General features: G+C 36.9%; 1 protein-coding gene across 1 annotated transcript; it reads right to left on the bottom strand.

The window, feature by feature from the left end:
* On the bottom strand, positions 1-23,413 carry LOC146158936 (cGMP-dependent protein kinase 1-like). The gene is made up of 16 exons (XM_083383759.1): positions 23,204-23,413; positions 22,514-22,610; positions 21,246-21,347; positions 20,262-20,501; positions 19,454-19,654; positions 17,691-17,855; positions 16,708-16,929; positions 15,640-15,697; positions 11,490-11,620; positions 10,156-10,255; positions 9,379-9,494; positions 7,051-7,244; positions 5,836-6,042; positions 4,257-4,372; positions 2,984-3,147; positions 1-2,206 (listed from the first exon to the last, which is right to left on the bottom strand). Exons 1-16 carry the CDS (start codon positions 23,296-23,298, stop codon positions 1,937-1,939), a joined length of 2,478 nt encoding a protein of 825 aa, XP_083239885.1. The 5' UTR covers positions 23,299-23,413; the 3' UTR covers positions 1-1,936.
* Between the last annotated feature and the right edge of the window lie 277 nt (positions 23,414-23,690).

Here is a 23,690-nt window from a genome sequence, read left to right on the forward strand (position 1 = left end):
TTAAATAAATTTGGGTGACGAAAACGTAAACCAAAATGAATATGTCAAAGGCATCAATAAACGTAATGTCACTTGCCAAATATTAGTAAACAAATTAAACATTCTTATTGAGTGGTAGTTAGCCAACTTACACTCGCAAAATTTAATGCAAAATTAAGCACGGTGGGTATTTCTATAGATTGATCAAAATTTCTTAAAAAAAACGTAGAGTGCCATATGCGGAATTCAAAGGGAACGTTTGTATTGCGATTTGTTCATTTTAAATACCACAGTAATGTTTATAAAGCAAAGCACGTCGCAGCGTGTAACACATTTTGTGAAGTATTGGAAAAGCGTTAAAATATACGACACAACGTCATCTAACATTATGATCGCTGTGAGGTATTGAGTAAGTACAAGACATACCAGACTCATCACAGAAAACATTGAAGAAAAACCTTCGTTTGTATTGCGTGAAAAAAAGTAAGCCGCTATTAATTGTTCACGCTTAAAAGCTAGTATTGAGCATATTGAAAGCCACAAGGTTTACTGCAAGCTTTTGCAAAAAAAACGAATTTATTTTCAAATATTCTCACTTTTTTAAGACAATCTCCATCCTTAAACGCCTTGTTGGTTAAATAAGTTTTAGGATTATGCCTTACGTAAATGACTCTTTCGGATTTCAAGTGCTGTTACAAAAAGTGAAACCCTTTTAAGTACATCTTTATTGGCATAAGTGTCATCACATTGCGTTTATGCATAAGAAACACTTCCATTTGTCTTTTTATACGAAACAGTGCAATAAACATTGTCATTAGGTTTCCTTTTTTATCCTTGCAGCTTGTTACATGTGACTTCTCACAGTTATATAGAAAACTCTCGTTATAATAAAAACAATATAACAGTCAATATATAGGTACATCATACAAGTACGCTAAATATAAACATGTTGGAAACCCACAAGCATATTCCACAAAATAACAAAAAAGTAAAAGAAATCCTTAAGAAAAACGCATATATAACTATTGCTTGTTAAGTAACATTAAAACGCACAATCTGTTATCGCGCGAAGTAAGTCTCTTTGCTAAAGTTTATCTTAGACTTTTTTTGTAAGCTAATAAGTGTACGCAAAACAACTCAACATAGCAAAGGTAAAGAAATAAAAAGTCCGCTTTGCCAAATTGTGCACAAACAAATTATCTTTTCCCCGCCTGATGACCATAGGCCATTCTTGCGGATAAATTATGCCAAATCGCTAATGATAAATCCGCAGCAAACCAGATAGAAACCTCTCACAAGTGTTAGGCACATTTAACCGAACGCCGTAAAGTTTCTTTTTTAACATCGCGGTGGCTACAACACCGTTACACAACAGTCTACATTTTTTGTTTAACAGCAGACCAAATTGAACTCATAGGATTATATGGTCAATGCTTCCACCGCCGCTGACCACAAAATTATTTACGTTTAATTCGCGAACCACACATCGTGGGCTGTAGACATGTGTAGCGAAACTGTCATAAGTTATTTCAAAGTTCAACGTGGTATTATTATATCATAACTAAATAATTTAAATATTTGAGCATAATGTTTGAAGGTTGTAGTAAGACAAAGTAAGAATATCAAAGCCCATACAGATGTAGGTAGCTTTTTAAACGTTTCGAATAACTCTTTGTTTATTTTTCACAATATGTTAAAAAGGAATATAAATATATTTGAAACGTTCAAATTCTATCTACTTCTGTATTGGTTTGAATTTGAACACTGATCCTAAAATTTGATTTACTGGCTTAAGGGGCATAAAGAAAACAGGGAGTTGAAATTATTGACTTATAGCAATATTTCGTTGGACACCAAAAAGACGGGTTCATAGGCTTGAACCATTTGTATAGCGAGCGCCAAAACAGTCACTTCGTTCATTGCAGCATTCACGAAGGCGCTCATTCAACACCTAGATTTAAAACGACTCATCCCATCCGTGAGTGGCCGACTCGAGGATCTCACGGTCTTCACGCTCATCTCCCAAATCTTCTACGCAACGATCAAAGTTCTTGGTGTCGGTGGGGCTCTTCACCTGGGGCTTGATGGGTGAAGGGATGCGGTTGGACCGCAACCCCTGCCAGTCAAAACCCTGGTACCAGCGATGCTTGCGAATATCGTTGGAGCCTCCCTTCTGGTACCCCAGTCTATCTCGAGGCTCCAGCTTGCAAAGGGCTCGGATCAGCAACTGGAATATTTCAAGAGCAGCGTGTTGAAAAGATCGTTTGAAACACATAACCACACTAATGTAGGGATAGATGACAGAGCCAAATCATTTGAATTCAATAGGTCGGGAAATCTTTAGTTTGTAGTCGGCCCGGGTTAGAAGCTTTGCATGAATATGTTTTCAAAGTAAAGAGATTCAACATTATATGTATGTATATATAAACTGAAGCTAAGATGCGGCTTAAATTTATAGATGGTCAGCATTGGCTTAAAAAATACGCCAAAGTCTACTACTTTTTTTGGAAACTTACGTCAGAACCGTACGAACACAGAAAATATGAAGGAGCTTAAAGATAATTGTTATACTTCATTTAAATCAGAATCAGAATACAAAAGCGAAAAAAACCAAGAAAATACTGACCACCTGAGCGCATTCTGAACTGCAAATTAATTTTGGTAATTCTGACTACCCTTACGAGTGCTAGAAATACGAAGACGGATAAACACCTATTAAATTCGGTGTTAGCTATTGCTCTACTCGCAGAAAAACATCGATCTGAGATAATTACGTTCCTTTTAAAATTTTAGATTAACAACTTCTTTATCGGTTCAATTTTGATAATGTGTTTACATTGAACATATATTTTGTATAGCGTGATGGTGTCAGTTAGCGTGTTTAACAACTTATCGACACGTGTTCAATCCTTGAAATTATGTTTCAAAAATAAAAACAACAGCATGGTGCGCCGAAAACATTTTTTTCCAAAAACGGAAAACACATTCTTGATTGTATTTTTACCTCGGCGCTTCGATGAACGCGCTTGGAAAATTTAACGCCGTCGATGCCGCTGAGGATGTTCTCATACACCGACATGTCGTCTGACGCATAGAAGGGAGTGGAACGTGTCAGCAGCTCGTAGATGAGGATGCCGAACGACCACCAGTCGGCCGCGAAATCGTGACCTGTATAATAAAAAGCAACAAAGTGTAAGTGTGATCTTAGCTACACGTGACACAGTACTGTAGTTTCTTTTCCACACGGATTGATCGATAACTCAGATTGAAAGAATAACAAAAAAAAATGCAAAAAAAAACGACGTGTAGTTGGTTTATGACGCCCCTAAATAAGGCCAGTCGTATGTAAAAGCGCCACAATCACAACACTAAAGTATGGATGACAACAAAAAGACAGGGCCACAAAACACAGCAGTTTCTTTAGTTCCAAGCGAAGTGCTAAATTATTTGAAATTAAAGATCCCAAATAGTGCAAAAAACGACGGATAATCGTTTTAAGACGCCGGTAATCAGTCAGCCGTTATTTAAGAGCGCAACAATCACAAGACTGAACTATGGATGACAACAAGTAAATCAGGGTCCGATAGTGGATTGGGTAAGGCTCCAGGATTTTAAATTTCTTCTTGTAGGCTTAACCAATTATTAAAAATCACAGTATTTGTCATTTAGTCCTGTTCTTAATTTTACAATTAATTTTTTTTAATTTTAAATCACAAGACAAATATGTTGTTCATTTTTAATCTACAAAACTTATTTTTTAAAATTAGTATTGCAAACAGGGCACTTTGAAAAATGTGCTATTAGCAGGTTAAGCACAAATAACTTTATATGATTATCAAAAAAATAAATATTACGTCAAGCAATAATTAAACAAATTTTGTTTTAAAGGTCTAAAACACAGACAGTTGCAATTGCGGTTAGCAGTACGCTTGGATAATAAACCTGGTTTATTTTCTAAATTTACATTACAGTTTTTTTTTGAACTGCAACAAGATTAAGTTCTATAATTATAAATGACTCACAATTCATGAGTTATAAAATTTGAACAAATTAATTACTCTTTTCTTAATTTTGTTCTGATTTTCCAATAAATAACAATAAGAGTTTAAAAGTTTTAAATAACTCTTTCGGATTGTTACCTCTACTTCTATACATCGGCTTTGATTTTCTTACTATAAGTCGAACCTCCAGCAATATGGACTAAAAATCGTACTTACATGCTACCAAATAAAACAGAAAGATACAGTTCATGCATATGATAAAATACCACAACCAACCTGTGTTGCCCAGAATTTCAGGAGGAAAATATTCGGGTGTGCCACAAAATGTCCACGTTTTGAAGCCGAAACGGATCCGCTTGGCAAAGCCAAAGTCGACCAGTTTCACGTATCCCCTGTTCAAACACATACAATAGTATTAATTTGACTCTGTTAAAAATGAAAAGGTGTTATTTGAAACGTTTAAAATGATACCTATTTCTATGGGCTTGGTATTCTTACTACGTCTTACTACAACCTCCAATCATTACCATTTTTTTTACAAATTTACAGCCTTTTGACTAGGGATGTTCAAAGTAGAATCCAACGGTATTCTAGAATAATAGGTTTCGAATGTAGAATAACGAATCCAGAATAGCGAATCCTAGTATATTTTTAATAAATTATTTATCCTCAATTTTGTTCAGGGAAGGGATTAATCTTAATCTACCCTACAGGGCCACAAACAATTTGCTAACACGTGTACATTATAAAAAAAACTCTTTTGACTAACATGATCTGTTATGCAGTCAAATAATGTACTGCAAAGAATACAAAGTTATTATTGACATAACGAATTCTTGACAATTACGTTGTGCATAACTGCATACCTTCACTGAATATTGGCCTAAAGTTGACCTTAAGTAACCCCATAGCGCATTTTGTGGACGGCCAGCACGTTTTGCAACGCTATGTTACTTTTGCAACTTAACGCATTTAGGGAATTTGCGAACTCCACACCAGACATTACACGTTAGAAGCTCGCCCAATAACGCTTGATTGACACTTAATTATTAGACGAACGTTATTGCGAGACGCGGCAATTGGTCGCCCGAAAAATCGCTGACACTGCACTACGAGGTTACATTTAAAGCAAGCACTATAAATTGGTCGCCGCGGCGACAGGCCTACTTACCACACGCGTTTGTGCAATTAGGCGCGACAATCGGCGGTAAAACATTAAATTATATCGGTTCCAATTACCCGAAATAAACGGCAGAATTGGATTCGAATCCAGATGGGATTAGGATTCGATATTCTACTTTGAGCATCCCTACTTTTGACTTAATTGCAGCAATTTTTTACTGTGAAAATGAAAATTATAGTAATTACTAAAAACATTACTCAAAATCAATCAACCTCGTTAAATCTTTATTTCCATAAACAGCGCGATAAAATGTATTAGTTGTTTTTTTTGTATTTGGATGGTTAACCTTTCAACTGTAAATCACCACATTCGAGACGTTCGTTTAAAATGAGTTTTTTAAATTGATTATTGTCACAAATTAGTATCTAACGCTTGTATTTAACGTCTTTTCCTAAATACGTTAAACTTGTGTTGTAGTAGACGACAAGCCGCCTGTAGTACGTCACAATAACTCAAAAGTGATATGATGATTATTGCAATAAAGCAAAGTTGCGAAGTAAACACGTGTGTTTTTTGGGCGACTGAGAAACCCAGCAAAAAGCGAAATCAATGGTTAACACTTATGGTTATAGGCTAAAGCATCGAAGTTAATCCAAAATAGCGGGAACATTATTGTATTCGTGACAATTAAAATAACTCAAGAAAAGATGTAATTCAACAAGGGGATCTTACGTGTGGTCGATCATTAGATTTTCCGGCTTCAAGTCCCTGTACACGATTCCTCGCTCGTGAAGATAAGAGAGTGCCTCGAGCACACATCCCGAGCAGAACTTAGCGGATTTTTCGTCGAACGGTCCTTTCCGCTTGAGGGCGCCGTATACCTCGCCGCCGAGGTAGGCTTCCAGCAGCATGTAAACACGCAACTCGTCTCGGTAGGTTCTGAAAACATGCGCAATTTGCTTTTTACTTTGACATTACATGCTGCGGTTTAGATATATAATTCATATAAAATTTTCTGCGTTTTCAACAGTCACAATTTTATCAATGCCATGTTATATTTTCCGCGCTTTAAGCGATGCAGATTTATTGTTTTATAACTTCACATTATGACGTATCTCTTTAACATCAAACCTGAAGAGTGTTTCGGCCCTCAGGAAACAAAACTCCTAAATCCGCCCCTGCTTGTATAACGCTTTTTTGTAAATCAATTCTATTGGAGAGTTGTTCTAGTAATAAAATGGCAACTCGTTTATCGAATATCAGCAGTCGGTTAATAGTCGCTGCATAAAACAACGATTCGAGTTTATGCTTGCATATTCTTACAACAGCTGGTTATTTTAGGCATGTGGGTTCAATATGTGCGGAGGCGGTTGCTTTGCTTACAGTTATGATTAATAAACAGGAAATCATGGTATTGTAAGCGTCCACAGAGTTATTTCGTTGGGTTCACTAGCAGTTATTACTGACAGAAAAACATGATTTTTTTATATTCGCTAGAGCGCAAATCTATTTTCGTGTTGATTGAAAGTCGATCAACTTTCGAACAATTATTCGGGGTTTTAACAAAGCCCTCTAACTGATCTGACTTGTAATTAAACTCACCTTAAACTATAGATTAATTGCGTAAGGTTTTTGGAACAAGCCTAAATAGGAATAACAAAGTCATTCTAAAATGATATTAAAAATATGTCGAAAAATCGATTTAAAATAGCGACAATTTATTAACCCACTGGGCTTGGCAACTCATAATAAAACTATAGGCGTTAAATAGGCCATTCTGACTTTCGCAAAACAGAAGAGTTTGTTTTAAAGGTAAGCTATTATACAAAAAGCAAGTGGAAATGTTAAAATCGCGAGTAGTCCCATTGTAAAAAAACGTTTTTTATCATCCCTATAGTCACAAGATTAACACAGACAAAAAAAAACGACTCGCCAGTTAACGGTTACCTGTACAATCTGCCGATAAAGTTGGACTTGATCGACAGCAGGATATTCTTCTCTGCCAGAACGTGCTGCTGCTGACCTGTCTTGATAATCTTCGCTTTTCGGATCGACTTAAGAGCAAATGCTCCATTTGATACTCCCGGAACCTTAACCAGCTTGACGCAGCCGAAACCGCCTTGGCCGAGAATCGCCAAGACCTGCAATAATGTTCATTAAATAGTTTCGTTATTACAGTGGATCTGAGCGTTTAGCAGAACCACAAATTTCAATTTCCCCACGTAATTTAAAAATCTATTACCTGCAATTTAGTAATGATCAAACAACGCCAGTTGGACCTAATCAAATGCAATGAAATGAATCTTGGAAGTTTTTTTATAATGGATACTGCTTTTGTTAAAAGTTATCTTTGATGAAATAACACACATATAAATATTTGTCAAAATTACAGCCTCGTGGTTATATATAAATAGGTTCAGTGTCGGATTAACTAAGTGCGGTGCCTGTAGAAGATTGATTTGATGTACAAATAATGACCGGGATTTACATTCTACAATTTTTGTTGTGCGACTGGGAAACCAAGCTGAAAACTTAGAGTTAACACTTCTGGGTATACAGGCTGAAAAACGTTGAACAAAGTACCGGGCACATTATTGTGACTGTGACTGCATTCGATCAAGGCACTGCTTATAGCGGAAACTACTGTTTTTTAAAGTTTACAGACGTTGGGATAGGTAATCTTACAACTATAATATTCAAGCCAAAAATTACTTACTAACTATGTTTTTTGCAAAAAAAATATTTTTGTTCACCAAGCGCGGGGCCAGTAGCAGCTGCTACATCTGCGACTGTGTTTATCCGACCGTGGAAAAGTTAAGAGCTACTAAGTTATACGTAACATATATAGCTGTTTGCTAGCGGGCTTAGTGCGAAGATACTTTGCCCATTAGAACAAAGCCGAAGTTCATTCAAACAACAGGTTTGTAAGAAATTAGAAAAGTAAGTTTAGGAATAATAAGAAAAAGTCCAAAGGTTAATGAAATCCAATCTAATCAAGTTTTGGGAATATTGTGCCAAATCTACGCAATTCGATGTATTGGCCGATATTAATTTTCTAATTTGAGAAATGGCTGATGATTGTACACATAGGGAAAACGTTTGCCTTGAATTACTACAAACCAGCACCTAGTTTTAAATATGGCAGTAGACAGATCTACAAGCAAATAGACAGTACGCTAAGTGGAATCGGTAACTTTAAGTACATTGCACCAAAAATGTAATTTAGTCTTGGTCATTTCCCTATACTTGCCGAATTAGCAGCAATCTGTTTCAAGTCATAATGAAATCTGCTTTCCTACATAAATGTGTTTTTCTCAGTTTTATTCTCAATAGCTTGAAATAAGCATTCAGCTAAAAAGCGTAATTCAGTGTGAAAATAATCATAGAAAAAACAAACATGCTACTCGCTATCGTATTTCATAAATCTTGTTCCAATCAATCAATCGACTGAAAAGAAGACATTTTTTCAAATAGATTAGGCGTAATCACGTGATATCATTCATGCGCACTTAACTTATAAAAAAGGTTTTGTGGTCTTTATCCGTGTGTTTACTCTACATAGGTCTACGTTTGTCGTTTTTAATTTGCTGGCGGATTACAACAATACATGACTCTGCGCTTTGATCGCTGCGCTGTAAAAACACGCTGATAACACAATCACTCAGGACCACTTACGCGAAACCAAAAGAGCGGTCTAAAATCACTCGGCTTTGAGAGATTGCTTGTTACAACAAGCGCGAAACTTGAAGTTGCAAAAGATAACGAATGGCATTCATTCGCGAATAAATAGAAAAGGAAAATAAAAATTCCCATTTAGGCCCACGAGAAAGCGCGTCTTATCGCTACTGAATACAATCGCCTTAGAGTTGTGTCGATGAAAATCAACACGTAAAGGCAATATACATTGTACAATGCGTGCGACAAAATGGTTGCTTGTCATTTGTCAGGTGTGATACAGTTTACAATCAATCGATCATGTGTTACTGGCCTTACGTCGCTCACGAGGTTATAAAAACGATGGAGCAAAAAAACTTTAGCCTCACAAATGAAATCGCAAATGTCATTGTCGTTCGCGGCTAAGTAAATACATTTCTATAGTGTATTTATTTGGACTCACCGCGAATAGGAAACTATTTTATGTTTGTTGTTGTAGTCCGCGTGTTTTTTGTGTAACGCGTCTTTGGCGTCATCAATCAACGGCGCTGCTTAAGTGATTTTTATGCCTTTTACGAGTAATCCAATACCCTCTTCTACCACAAAACAAAGAATTCTTACCTGAAGGTTTTCGAGATGTGTGTTCTTTATTATTGCTTCGGTTGATCTGCTTGGTCGAGTGGTTATCGTGATACGAACAACCTTTTCGGTTGGCTCCTGCAGCACATATTCTTCATCTGCAATTTATTTATTACATGTTTAGAACATGTGTTTTTTTACGATTTTAAACGTCAGATAGGTAAGTCTTCCGTAAATATACAAATTGTAATGTGGGATGCATTAAAATCTCAGCCATTGTGGGGACTCGACCAAGTCTAGTCCAGACGCGGATAAAGAAATTTTGTTTTGGGGTGGTCATTTTTCGGATATGACGTCACAAAGGTACATCGAAAATTGAAGCCATAAAAGTAACATTATAAACGCCACACAGTTCAAGTTTTAGAATTGGACAGTTGTTCATTTCAACAAAAAAGCTACAATGGTGTTATCCTGTTGCGCAAAACGCCGTTATATCTTTTGAGTTGCGCAAAATTCCTTTTCAAAGGTTCGGTTGGACACACGGCGCTTTTTTGGATCACCCAATTTTGAATTGAGTCAAGATATACTAAGTAGAAGAATAACCAGATTCGCGTGTAGCTAAAAAAATGCATTTACCTAATTAAAATGGGCAACAAATTCATTTTTTTGGAGAATGGTATGGCTGCCTGCCCGCTTTGATCCGCTCATGGTCGTAGTCTTATAGTTTTGGGATTACAAAGGTAGGAAGTTTGATATTGAATATTTGCAAATCTTCTTTAGTTATGACTATTTAATAAAGCTGGAAAGAAAATCCTATACCTTCATCGGGTCCATCTTCTTCCGTAACGGACGGTAGCTCTCCGTCGACCACTGTTTCTCCAACTGGTGAAATGCTCTGCTGAGACGGCGAGCGGACGAACTGCGAGAAACAACCGGTGAGTAAATGACTTCGGTCACTGTTTAAATATACGAGCTTAGTGGATTTACAAAATAACGAATAGTTTACAATAAGAACTATTGAGATAAAGGTTAGCTCGATAATGGAGCAAAAATTAAACAATTCAAAACTTTTTGGAAAAATTTAGGGTTTTCAAAGGTTTTTAAAATAATTTTTTGACGGGCAAATTAATTGCAAGACTTTTTGTATAACCACAGTTTGTTTCAAAGATTTTTTATTATACAAATCAATCCAAAAACATTCAAAGGCTGTGGTTCACTATATCCTTATGTTTAATGTTTGTATTTGCTTATTGTTACAAATCAATAAAAGAGTCCTGTACGTTTAACAGTCATTATTTTTGATGCGTATGAACTCACGTGGATGGATTAACTTGATTTGCTGAATACGTGTTGATTTTGGACTATAGGAAATTCAAAGTGACTAGAGATAAATGGACATTAGAATTCCATCTGAATTATTAAACGGATTTTTGCACGCGAAAACCGCGACGCGATTTCGGCGGTGGAAAATATAACACGCGAGGACACCTTTTTGCTCCCCAAGGCCCTCTATCATAATAATCCCCTGATGGGCTGAGTGAAATCAGTAGGTGACAACGCTTTCATAGCAAATTGTGTCATTTTTTAGGCTTAATATGGTTCTAACTATGTGTTGACGATTATCGGTTTTATTGGGTTAAGTAAATACCACTCAACTATGGCAAAAGATTTTTGCAGTAAAACAAATTGTGACTCGCCACAACCTATAGTTATTTGTCCCATTCCTTTAACTCTGTCAGAAATCCGTTTTTTTTTGGAGGGAAGAGCGATAGTAAAATATAAGTTCTAGCAAATATGGCTTCGTAAAGTGCAGTTAAGCGTTGTGTTGTACTTTGAAACACGTATACGTTGTTGTCTTTATCAAATATTTAATCGCTCAGGTGCTCAATAGGTTTTCTTGTGTGAAAAAGCTTTGTCCGAATTTGGCAATCTTGTCCCTTCTTACAATAATGGGCCTTCTTGCCTAATCTTGCGATTTCTTAAAATAATAGCCATAACGTTATCAAAGTACTCATCGCAGTAATTTAATTTAAAAAAAATTGAAAAATTATAAAGAAGAGAAAAGAATAGCAATTAAGGTTATTTTATAATCTTTAATTCAAGGTTGCAGAAGCAGTTAAAAGAGTTTTTATGCACAATTGTGATATATTTACATCAGCGAGTGATCCGAGCAATGAGTTGAAGGCAAGTCGATCGAGCATTAGAAGCACAAGATCGGTCTCCGCAATGACGTTTGCCGCTCTCTTATCCTCTGTCAGCAAAGCACGTTCGCCAAAGTACTCGCCTTTGAACAAAAACTCAATAGTATAGGTATAATGATAGTATTACCAGCTTGGCCACCGGAAGACCTATTCAAATTGTGAAGAATAGTATAAACAAAATTAGCACCTAACCGTAGTGCTAAAATTGAATATGATTAAGCTTATAATGTACAACAGTTTAACAGAAATACATATCACTTTTCGTAATTACATTATGGTTTCGATAAGATGTTAGAAGAAGCTTAATGTAACAGTAGTCTGAGCAAAACTGTACCGTGTTATTAGGATTGGCAATCAATAAGATTTTATTTAACGTTAAAAACAGAAACTAAAAGAGCAGTTACCGTAGGCTTTTTGTTTGACCATTTTGTTTAGAAGTACGGTACCACGCCAGTGTTGCAGTGACTCAAGTCATTGACTTGACTTACATACACTTAAGTCATTGTTTTCAAATGGCTTGACTTAAGTTTTTCATGAAAATGAGTTTACTTGACCTAAGTTTTTTAAACAATGACTTGGGCTAAAATGATATGTTTTGATTACTTTCTTTCTTAATATTTTTTGCACATGAAATACAATTTTCGTTTTTGTTGTGCTTTATTTGAATTATTGCTCATAATCGGACAAGTTTGCCAATTTTTTAAGTAACAGTTCATTTTGTATTACAAGGACTTGACTATAGGAGTTCACTTGGTCTAATTATGTCTTGACTTGTTGTTTATTCAAAGCTTATTGAATTGGAATTTAGTTGAAAATTACAACAAATGGAACGCGCGAGGTGGACCTAAAGCTTAGCTATAATTTAATTTCAAAATGCATTTTGAAAGACAACCGTAAATCGTTTTGTTAAAATATTCCATTTAATATTTACATGGTGAACGCATTGCTAAACAAGCGGTTGGAGAGACCATGGTGTTGACACGTTCATTGTAATTTGTCGACATAAAAACATGGCTCAACAGTACACGTTGAATGATAGAGGCCAATTTCTATTTGTACAATGAACCAAGCTCTGTTATAGCGGGCAAAGCGGCAAAGCAACTACATGACAGATTGTACAATAGGGTATTGGTATTATCAGGATGGTATCTTTCTTTTGACGTAAATCTGAGCGCCGTGTTTTCTTGCGGATAAACGATGGGAAGAATGAGTGTGACGTAAATGCACGACGCATTTTAACCAAGATCTTGTACGTTTTGTGAAACTTAGCTAAAACGGCCTCATAAAGGAAGTAGATAGAGTTTGCGATAAACTTTCCTACGTTCGCTATGGAATGCAAATAGGAGATGACAGTGAACAATCGTCAATATAACGTCACACGCTTAAAAGCACTTAAAATTGGCTAAACACGTGGCTGTAAATTCATATTTTTATGAAGTGCAACTTCCGCTATCACATACTTTAAGTTTGCATGTCTATATTCGATAAATAGCACGTTTGAACAGTCAAGGCGAACGGAAGGTACGACGAATTGTGCTATGTAAACGCGCACCGTTCGTTAAAAGGCAAGATATGTTGCTCCGCAAACACAAATGATAGCGGTTATTTACGCAGCGGATTAGTTAACCGCGCTTCTGACGCTAATCCAATACACAGTATCGTAAAATAAACCTCCGTAGTTCAGAGGTATGTGGATTATTCGCGATGGATTATACGTTTGAGGTCAATTTTTATTGCGTAGCGAAAGTAAATTTTAACCGTTATTTCGTAAACAATTTATAGCAATTACACACAAATCACTGAAATTGAGAAAAAATATTTTTGAAAAGCAATCATCGCGAAGGTATCAGTAAGGAATACAGTCATTGGTGAGGTTATAGTGCATAGTGTATTTTTAACCAGCAAAGTTTTATAAATAATTTTCAAAGGGTATAGTGTAGCTAACTGCAGGGGATTTGGTTCACAAGCTGAACTGGCGAAGATAGAAACGTTTGATAAACGGAGGTTGGTCATGTGCTTGGGAACTTTCTTATGGACGAGTGAGTTGCCTTCTATATTTCCTGCCAAAGTCGTTAGGCCTACAGAGTATTATTCATCATTGGTGAGGTTATAGTGTGGTGTGTAAACTGACCATTTTGTAAAGGTAAGCACAAACACGCCGTCCGTCTGTAGTATTGATTTAATGGGCGTTCAACCTATATTAGGCCGCCAAATGTAAAAAGGTGCAAACTCATCCGTTTACAAAGTAAATTGCGCCTAGAATAGGCTAATCTCCATTACCAGGATTACAAAAAATGCTGGACGCAATAACACAGCAATGTATGCAAAATAGTATATATAATCGATAACCAAACTTGCGTATAAACATACTATTACTAGTGTAAAAACACAACTTCTAATAAAATCGGAAAGTTATTTCTACAAGTGCACCTGGTGAAAAATATAGATAAACTAAGACTACATCAATACACGTGGTATTTTGTCTCAGCGTAGATTGGTTGCCTACGATAAATACATCCAAATCAGTGGATATTAAAACATCACTATAGCAGGAATTTAATAAGGCTGTAGATTACAGTTGTGTACACCAGTGTTTCTTAAAGTGGTGAATGGTTCACCCCAGGGTGAACAAAATTTTTGCAGGGGTGAACCAACCGAAAGGGGTGAATAAGGGTGAACGAAAGTTCAGGAGCATCCTATATTCACTACAGTAAACAACTTTCTGAAGCAAATCTAAGAAAAAACCTGTTGTTTTTTTGCTTATCGTAATAGTTAAGTTGGTTTGCACTGAGTGTATGAGTTAGGCCTACCATATGTCGTCTCTTTTAGAAGGATTTGTCCCCTTTTCTTAAAAAAACTGAATGGTCCATCGAGGACGCTCAAAAATGCCCAAATGTCCTATTTTTTCGCATCTCGAGTTAGTTGCTTATACTTCTAACAAGACTTTTAGGCGAGAGATTGTATTTATTTCCCAAAATACTTAAGCCATGAAATATGCTGAATTGCTGGTTTGAAAAGGGTTTCTAGGGGGGCTCCAAGCAATTCGTAGGGGGGGAGGCGAGCTCTAAGTTAATATTTAAATTTTTTGCTTTGATTGTAATGGTATCGTTTTCGTTTTGGTTGTACACCACTCCTACAGCGCTGTACAATCTGTGCTTTAACATTAAAATTACCAAAAAAAATTTGCGAATCTTCTGTTATCTATTTGTGTTTACTTTGTTGAGCAAAAAGTCTCTTTGAGTGCCATTCCATGTTTTCATATCATCTAAGGTATAACGGCCCTATTTAATTATAATTTTTCTAACTTATAGATAAACGATAAAAGTCATCCACCGTTCGAACTATTTTTTATCCATATTTTATATAATTAGATAACAGGCTAGCAACAGGGGGACGAAATGTTTTGCGAAAAGCCTCCTGATTTTACAGTATATAGCGTCAATTCAACCAATTAAATCCTTTTTGTTCGCGCTTAGCGCGACCGACGACAAAATACACTATTTTTTTTAGTTGTCCCAGAGATATTTAATTGAAAATTCTTTTTTTCGTAGGGGTGCAAGTCATAAGAAAATTACAAAGGGTGCCGCTGCTGACAAAATGTTGTGGATATGGCACGTATTTCTCAAACGTAACAATTCTATTTTCGCTTTACTTGCAGGCAAAAAAATGTCCTCATTTTGGGTGCTAAAAATATGGAAGCCTTAGTAGAAGTACAACAATTTGGTGACTTTGTTTTGTGCTTTTTTAGCTTTATATTCCTGGACTCGAGAAATTGTAGATTTACAATGGTAAAACTTAGCTTAAGTTGATTTTAACAAAAATCGAAACAACCTTAAGTCATTTTGTGCTGTTATATATAGACGAGATAGTTTTATCATATCATGAGACAAGGGTGAATGAAATCTGGAGATAGATGCTAGGGGTGAACGAGACTAAAAAATTAAGCACTGGTGTACACCACACAATGTCTCGGTGTAATTTTCTTATTTAATGTTTTAGCATAATAAAATTTTCGCCGATTTATCAACCACTTTTTGTATGTAACACATTTAAGACCCGGTTTTTGGAAACATCATGCTCAACATGCTTCTTTTCCATTTACCTGTTGCGAGATGACAAATAAATTCTTCTTTGTGTGCCTTTCCTTTACCAAGCGATTCCTAGAATTAAAAAATGAAACATTAAACAAAGTTCAGTATTGGTTTTATTTTTGTTAAATTATATGCTGAAAAGTGAAAACGGTACAAATTGGATTTAAATATTACACAACACACCGGGTTAAGAGTAAAAATAACCGGGTTTCGAGTAGAAATGAAATAAACCGGGTTTCGAGTAGAAATATCTAATCACATCGTATCGCAGAGTCAAATGAGATTGATTTGTTTTTTCAATGTTATGTGTATCATTCAGTTGAGTGGAAACACTCTTATACCCCTTATTATTCTAGTAGTTTTAGCGCACACAACTGTAATCCAACAATCCAAAATAAACTATTGCAGGACAAAAAGGACTGAAATCACAAACGCAGGTAGTACACCACACGCTTTTTGTTTGGCCTGGCGTTGTTTGCAAAGTATCGTTTTTAATCGAGAAGACAATGAATCTAAACAAACACACAAGTTTCCGGAACAAAATACAAAGAACTATAATAACCTCTTACGAGTTGCAAAAGACAACTTGCTCGCATTATTGTTCAAAACAGACCTTTTGAAAATACAGTGTTGTCATTGACTTGCCTTAGGTGCCCTTAAGTCACTGTTTTCAAATCACTTAACTTGACTTAAGTCTTTTGGGAAAAATGACTTGGGTTAAAATAAAATGTTTTTATTAAGCAATTATTTCTAAAAATAGGTTATTTAACTAAATTTTCGCACATAAAAAAATACTTGCTATATGTTGCGTTTGTGTTAATTGTTCTTTGGTTAGTGCGCTTCTAGTCGGACGAGTATACCAGTTTTAGTAGTTTAACGTTTTATTTTGATGACAAGGACCTGATTTGGAGTTGACTTTCACTAATTATAACTTGACTGGGTCTCGACTTGTGCAACCGATGACTGTGACTGGGACTTAAGTTATTTCACAAATGACTTGACTGGGACTTTAGCCATTTCAAAATGACTGTTTACAACACTGTGAAAAAAATAACTGAATAGAAAGAATATGGACCGACCTGGTTTTGAGTGACCTTGACCCGACCTTCGAGTATGATGTAGAAGCTATCGCCGACGTCACCCTGTCTGATGACGTAATCGCCCTGGTGGAACTGGACCTCTTCCACGCAGTCGGCGATTCGCAGCACTTTGTTGTCGGAAAGCGACTTAAGTTTGTCGACTGTTTTGAGAAGCCGGACGTATTCTTCCCGTTTTTGCTGGCCGCTTCTTTTCACGATCGACTGAATAAAAGTGTTGACGTATTTGTTGTAAGATCGAAACTAAGGTTTGACGATTAGACGTCTGGAAATTTCAAGACTTCCACACGAAGACGGCAAGGTTTTGTTCAGAGATTTTTTGTTTGGAGACCAGGATTTTTGTTTGGTGGCCATGAAAAACATTCTCATGAGTGATGTCAAAAATTACGTCACAATGTGACCCCACAAGTTCGTTATACACCTATTTCGAAATGCGACGTGTTTTTTATATTAAAAAACGGCAAATCGCGTGTAGCGTGAAAGTTTCCTTCGTGTTGGCTTACATTCAAACACTATCATTTCACAGGATCGAAAGGCTCACTGGCTCAACGATTTAAACAAAACGGGTTAAGACATACGAGAAACATAATTAAGATTCGCGCGTCAAATCTTTTTTATTCATTTAATTAGTTTAAACACGCAAGGAATAAACGTTTGGGCGCATGACAATGCATGATCCCTACTGGTTTTGTAGAATTTACCATGACCGTTTTTAACTGGTAGTATAACGTTTAAACAAATTGTCCAATATTATTGTCTAAGAGTCATCATGTATTTAAAACAAGTGATAGTAGCAAATTTTCCAGAAACATTTTGTTTGTCATTCGAAGTAAAAAATAGTAAATAAACTTAGATATTTTGGGCTTGTTGCTCTAAAGGTGGTTCTATATATCTAAAAAGCGTCCAATAGTTATAAATATTTTGCAATATTTATTTTAACCATTAAAATTGTGATTTTTTTATACCTGAAAGACTTTCCGGTCGAGCGACCAAAGACTGGCGTCAGACTTTGCCTTGACCGAGGCCGTTCGTTTGCAGTTGTACAGGATGGCCAGCTCCCCGAAGAGGGTTCCCGGGTCAAGGTCGACCACGTGCACGTGCCGCGTGCCCTTGGAGTGGAATACTTCGACCTTGAAAGAGTGTGAACGCTCGGTTAGTCAAGCGCGAACGAAGATACCCGGTTTGACACCGCAAGTGCTTCGAGTGCGCACTGGGCCGTTTAACAAAACTGAAATGCTCTCTTTGGGCCACATTTTGGGCTTTTAACACTTGACCAATTTTTATAATTATACTTACCATACGAAGCCAACGCTATAACTGTTTTCTTCGGCGGATTTAAAAGACATAAATAGTAGAAGAAAATCAGAGAAGGGCTCATTTCTGGCGGCCATGGAAACCGTTCACGGTATAAAATCGTAAACTCAGTTGTTGGCCTTGGATTTCGACAAGTGGCGCAATAATCACTCGCGGTGTTTTTCAATCCTCTAATGACTGGGCCAAGTATTGCCCTTGACACGAACTTACACTTGGCGGTTGATTTGGTTGAACAACAAGTCACATAAAAACACTAGAGTGGCGCAATTTGATTTCACTGCGGTCTGCTAGGATCCCGTGGGGTTAAGATAAGCAGCTGAATGACGTAACACCACATTTCAAAACAATTCAACTGCTGGTTTCTCTCGGCAATTTTGATGGTGCATATGTAAAAAGATTAATACTAATAAAAAAAAAGGTTAAAATGATATTTTCCTTGTAATAATGGCTAGCCCCTAATATTTATTTACATTGTTTGGTTTATTTTTAACATAACACAAGCATGCAAGTTACAAGGTGGGTGTAAACTTGTCGTAGTTTGATTGAACACAACTCTTATGCTTTGGTTTACCTCACAAAAAATACGTCATTTTAAGTTATGGGTTTCTTTAGTTCGTATACTGTTGGCCTAATGGACTGACATAAACAATATAATAAACAGATCTGTTGTAAAATAAAAATAAATAGGGACAAAACTGCCTTAGTTACCCTTACATGAACTCCCGTTAACCTATTTTTGCGCAACATGCTTTGTTGGCACAAGGAAACAAGGTAAATACGAAATATATAAATATAATTGCAAATGGAAGCCATCGTAAACATTGCAACATAATTAGCTTGTGTAGGACACTTTAAACGTGCCTAGCCTACAGCCAAAGGCATGGCAACTTTGTTTGACCGAATCATTAATTGTGCAACGATTGATTTGACAGGTGGGTGTTAAAAGTCTACCTTATCATATAAGCAGCAACTCAACCTTACTAACTTTCGAACTTTGGTTGTTTATCCGGCAGCGGTGATAAGATTGAAAAATTAAGACGGAATAGGAACTAAACACTTTAGAATACGAGGTAATCCAGGGATTTGTGCAATTTAAATTCAAACCTGGCCCCAGTTTGTCACGAAATCACTGCTAATTTTTCCATCCCTAACCGTTGGAACCAAGCCCATTGCCAACCCTAATATAAACCAATGGCAAACACCGCTGCTAAAAAAAGGGCTAAATCGTCCTATTCCCTATTGGTTTGAAAATTATTTAGCAAATTGATACTTTCTTCGTGGCTCATTTAAACGGGTTTAGATTTTTATTCCGATAGGTGAGTTTTTTATTTATACTTTTATTATTTATTTCGTCTTAATGGACCACTGTCTAAATTGTTGCTTAATAACTCTCATTTTGTATTCCCGGTCATACCTTCCCAGCTTCGAGCACGTAAAGTTGATTGCCGTACTCGCCCTCGGTGATCACGTGACTACCTTTGGTCACGGTCTGGTGAGCCATGCAGTCCATCAGCTGTTGAACTTGGTTGGCGTCGAGGCCCTTAAGGAAGACGTTGCCGCCGAACGCTTTGCGGATTTGCGAGATCTGTGTGGCGGTTTTCGGTACAGCTTGAACCTATACGAAAGCGGTTAGTGTTAAATATTTCAGTGCTGATATAAGTAAGGGAACAGCACAAGAAATACGGTTTATCGTTTGTAAAGCCTGTTGACATTTATCTGCGTACAGCATATTTACCTATATTACTTATAGGGTGTTTTTGTATAGTATACGATGCGGTATTAAAATACAGCTTTGATACAACATTTAAATTGGTCATGGAATAGTGACGACGTTAAACACTACAGATTTTTGTTTAATACTATGCATATATTATACCGAAAGTTTATCGATATATGTTTTTGCTTGTGATGATTTTCGTCCATACTTAGGCACAATGTATTAAGAAACTTTTATCCTGGCAAATATAACTTCAATTAGTAGCTTTAAAAACGACAGGAAAAAGTTCACCCTATAGGATAACTGGTTAATAATATGCATTCCTCAACTCATTATCTTAAAGATTTATCCAAAGGAACGCCCAGCACTGTAAAGTTTTATCCAACGTTCACATCACATGCTGTAAAGTTCGAATAAAAGATTCGTACTGGCGTTTTACATAATTTTGTTTAACCTGTCCGAGGCATTCTGCCTTAACATAAAAATAGGTATGCCATAAACTTACATGAACGCTTTTCGAGGAGCGGTTCTCGGCCGAAATTCCGAATCTCGTGTTCTTGGCGTCCGGAGTCACTTCACGGACATTAAGGAGCTTCGTTGCCCGGGAAACAATGTCCTCCGAGATTCCGTCCTCCTCCTCAATCGGAGTCTGGGATCCGTTGGGGCTCCAAAGGGCTCGGAGCCGCCGGATCTCCGAGTCCTTTTCACGGATTACCATCTCGACGGTTTCCTTAACAACTGAAACCTGGAAGAAAGCAAATGAGAATGAGAGCATTTCGTTCAAACAAATCGTTTGTTTTACAACTTGTTTGCAATCTTCAATCTTTAAAGTGCAACAATCAAAATTGTGTTCAAAGGGCGTTTTGCTTATTACAATCAGATCTAAAATCAAGAGGGATTTTTACAAAGTTATATATATATAAATTACTGGCAAAAAACACCATTTGGATAATGGGTAAATTTAGAACACATTTTACACACTTTGCATGTTTGCATTGTAGAGGTAAATCCGAGCATGATTTTTTAAATTAAGATGGGATTTTTCAAGTATTTAAATGTTTTCGAATCAAGCTTTGAGTTACGAATGTAAAATGTTTTTAGTTGTGATGTTAAACCGCATTAAAAGCGCTCTATCTATTTTTCTAATGCCGACGTCTTTTAAGTTTTCAATTTTATAATATGATGGTTGTAATGTATTGCATCTATTTCATAAGTATTTTGCATAGCATTCAAGATTGCTTTAATCCAGTTTAAAGAAAGGTTGGTCACAATTATCAAAGTAATACAACCTATAGGTCACACTTCACGTATCAGTTCATCTGATAAACCAGCGCGACCCAAATGCACATAGGACTATTAATTCAAATATATAGCGTTGTTGCCAATCTTCATCGAAATTTATCGGAAATGTGTTGAATTGTGCAGTGCGATGAGCTGGCTAACACATATTAACATCCTGTCGGCTGTATGTGTTGTTACTCGCATTTACCTGCGACTCCTTGTCGTTTCGAGACTGCATCAACTGTCGCTGTAGCGACTTGATCACATCTTCTTTTTCACTGAGACGCGTCTGGAGTTGCCGGAGCTGCCGCTGTACATGTAAAAAGATGGAAAAAATGGTATATATGCAATATGTATATGGCCGTGGCGAGCTATATCACTTAATTTCTAATGCATCGTTTCTTGGTCGAAGTGTTTAAATGATAAATCGTTGATTTGAAATAAACAAACGCTAATCGGAGTTTATTTTGTTAACATTAAGCGACTGCAATTTTGCGCATTCCAAGAAAATCGATACATGTTGTTATAGTTGTTGCGATTTGTTATCTGAGCCGCGCTAACCGCGAAATAACGAAATTATGATCTTGATGCATCTTGGTTTAATTAAACTGTGTTTGTTGTTCTCTGGGGCAAAGGAAGATTACGAAATTTAAAATCAGTCGCTGGTTAAACCTTAACCATCTTAGGTCTAGCTGTTTTGGGGGGATACGAAACTGTACTTAATTTTCATAGTTGCAGTTGCACGTTAGAAGTTTGTCCATTTGCGAAATACAAATCGGTAATTGTAAGTGTAAAGTAAGGTTTGACTTTACTTATGAAATCACAACCGTGCCGTACATTTCAGTAGCATCAGACGTAGTAATCTATAGAAGCAACTGAGTTTCTGAGACGTGAGTATTACTTCCTCGGTGTGAATCAATTAATCACGTGATGCGCGGCTGAGGTTATTGAGTGTATAGAGCTCGACTAAGTTTCAGGATTTCCTTTAGAAACCTCATCGGACGTCAGCCCCAGTGTGTCAACACCAGTTGCTGCATTAAGTGCGACTAACTAAGCCTGATCATGGTTGACGAATTCCCAATTGATATATAACTTAGTTTATGATAAGAAAACGGCAATTTAGAAAATAGCGTACTCCGGTTTAATCTCGCGCACTGGTTTAGTCAGAGAAGAGTATCTAGCAGCTCCAATAACAGACTACAGCAGTAGTTCGTAACTCGTATTATTCTCCCTATCAAGTACGATTTTCCAGATTCACCCTAAACGTACCCAATAATCTTTAAAAGCAGAATAATAGGACGATATCACGATAAACGTTTAGTTGAAGAAACATAAATAAAATAAGGGTTTACCATCACCCCATTGTACACGATTTTAAGAAAATAAACACCCCACAAAAGAAGAAATACACCCTGCGGTGATCATGTTCGAATAAAAAAATGGAATGGCCTAAAGTGCAGACCAAACTGTACTTACTTTTAGCGTTTCGACAAGCTGAGCCTCTGGGTTTTCAGAATTTCCAGTCGTCGCCATTTCGTAGCGGTCGGTGGCCTCTTTGGCTTGCTTTGCTAGTCTGTTAACGGGAAGCAATTTCAGGGCGGATAAAAAAACAGCTGAAAGATGCGAACCGACTGAATGCAAACAATGGCCGAACGACAGGTTCAATTTTAACCTGTGGTTAGAGGCTATCTCACTTGGAATTCAACTACACGCCACTCTACTCGGGGTGAGGTTTTACGTCACAAATCTGTCTAATTTTCAATTTAGCCTTCTCTGCAACATGGCATTCGATTAAAAAAGCAATGAACCAGACAGCTCACGGTATAAATATGATCTTTTAAATAGCCCGAACGAATATCTACTTTTAAGGCTGGTAAAGCTACAGCGAACTGCACAAGACAAATGCATTGGTAATTAATCTTCTATCGACTTATATCTCAAAAGAGATACTAGCAAAGGTTGCTACATTAAGAACATCAACCACAGATGTTTAGTTAACTCACTTTCACCCAGTCTTTAACATGACCGAAACATTTGATCTATTAGTTAGGGCGATTGTCCGTTGAGTTTACTAACAAAACATGAACAATATGGGCCGCGGGCGTAATGACCGAAAAACTGGTTAAGCTGTCCTGACAAATTTGGCCTTTTTAGACAAACACTTACTTGGCTATTTTGATGTCTTTTTCTTCGGCTTCGCGTTGCAATCTTTCGACCAAGTTAGTCAGCTGACTTCTCCACTCGTGCAAGTGACTGTCCATCGTTGGCTTGGAATCGTCTACAACACAAACCACGTCCGAGTAAAGCCATTGCCATTGTTTTAACGTTCACTTGCTTAACGCTGGCTCCTATAGTTTAGGCATGAATGCGATTTGTGGCTTCTGGTAGCGATATGCTTGGACGCCTGTCACCAGACGTTGTAATACAGCTTCGAGCTAAGTTCCCCTTTTTTCTAACCTCATCACGTCTCTTGTGTGTGCGCTCTATTCCAATTCGTGTGTACAGTATGACGTCATTTGGTTAGCGGGTTTTGATACTGTGACGTATCCGCTACGCTCGGACGCGCGTTATCATTATTCGCGACGAACAAAATGCCACTTTCAGACGTTACAAGTTTGAAGAAAATCGCTCGGATGAAAAACGCGATAATATT

Source organism: Ascidiella aspersa, chromosome 3, assembly GCF_963924565.1.
Source record: "Ascidiella aspersa chromosome 3, kaAscAspe10.2, whole genome shotgun sequence".
NCBI classification, from domain to species: Eukaryota; Metazoa; Chordata; class Ascidiacea; order Phlebobranchia; family Ascidiidae; genus Ascidiella; species Ascidiella aspersa.

What these genes read in the sequence shown, in the direction of transcription:
- LOC146158936 (XM_083383759.1), bottom strand. Translation starts at nt 23,298, where the DNA reads ATGGACAGTCACTTGCACGAGTGGAGAAGTCAGCTGACTAACTTGGTC. An exon ending in AGAAGATGGACCCGATGAAG is followed by an intron (nt 9,495 to 10,155) that starts GTATAGGATTTT and finishes AATAAATTGCAG; the next exon opens with ATGAAGAATATGTGCTGCAG. An exon ending in TGAAATTCTGGGCAACACAG is followed by an intron (nt 3,148 to 4,256) that starts GTTGGTTGTGGT and finishes TTTATTATACAG; the next exon opens with GTCACGATTTCGCGGCCGAC.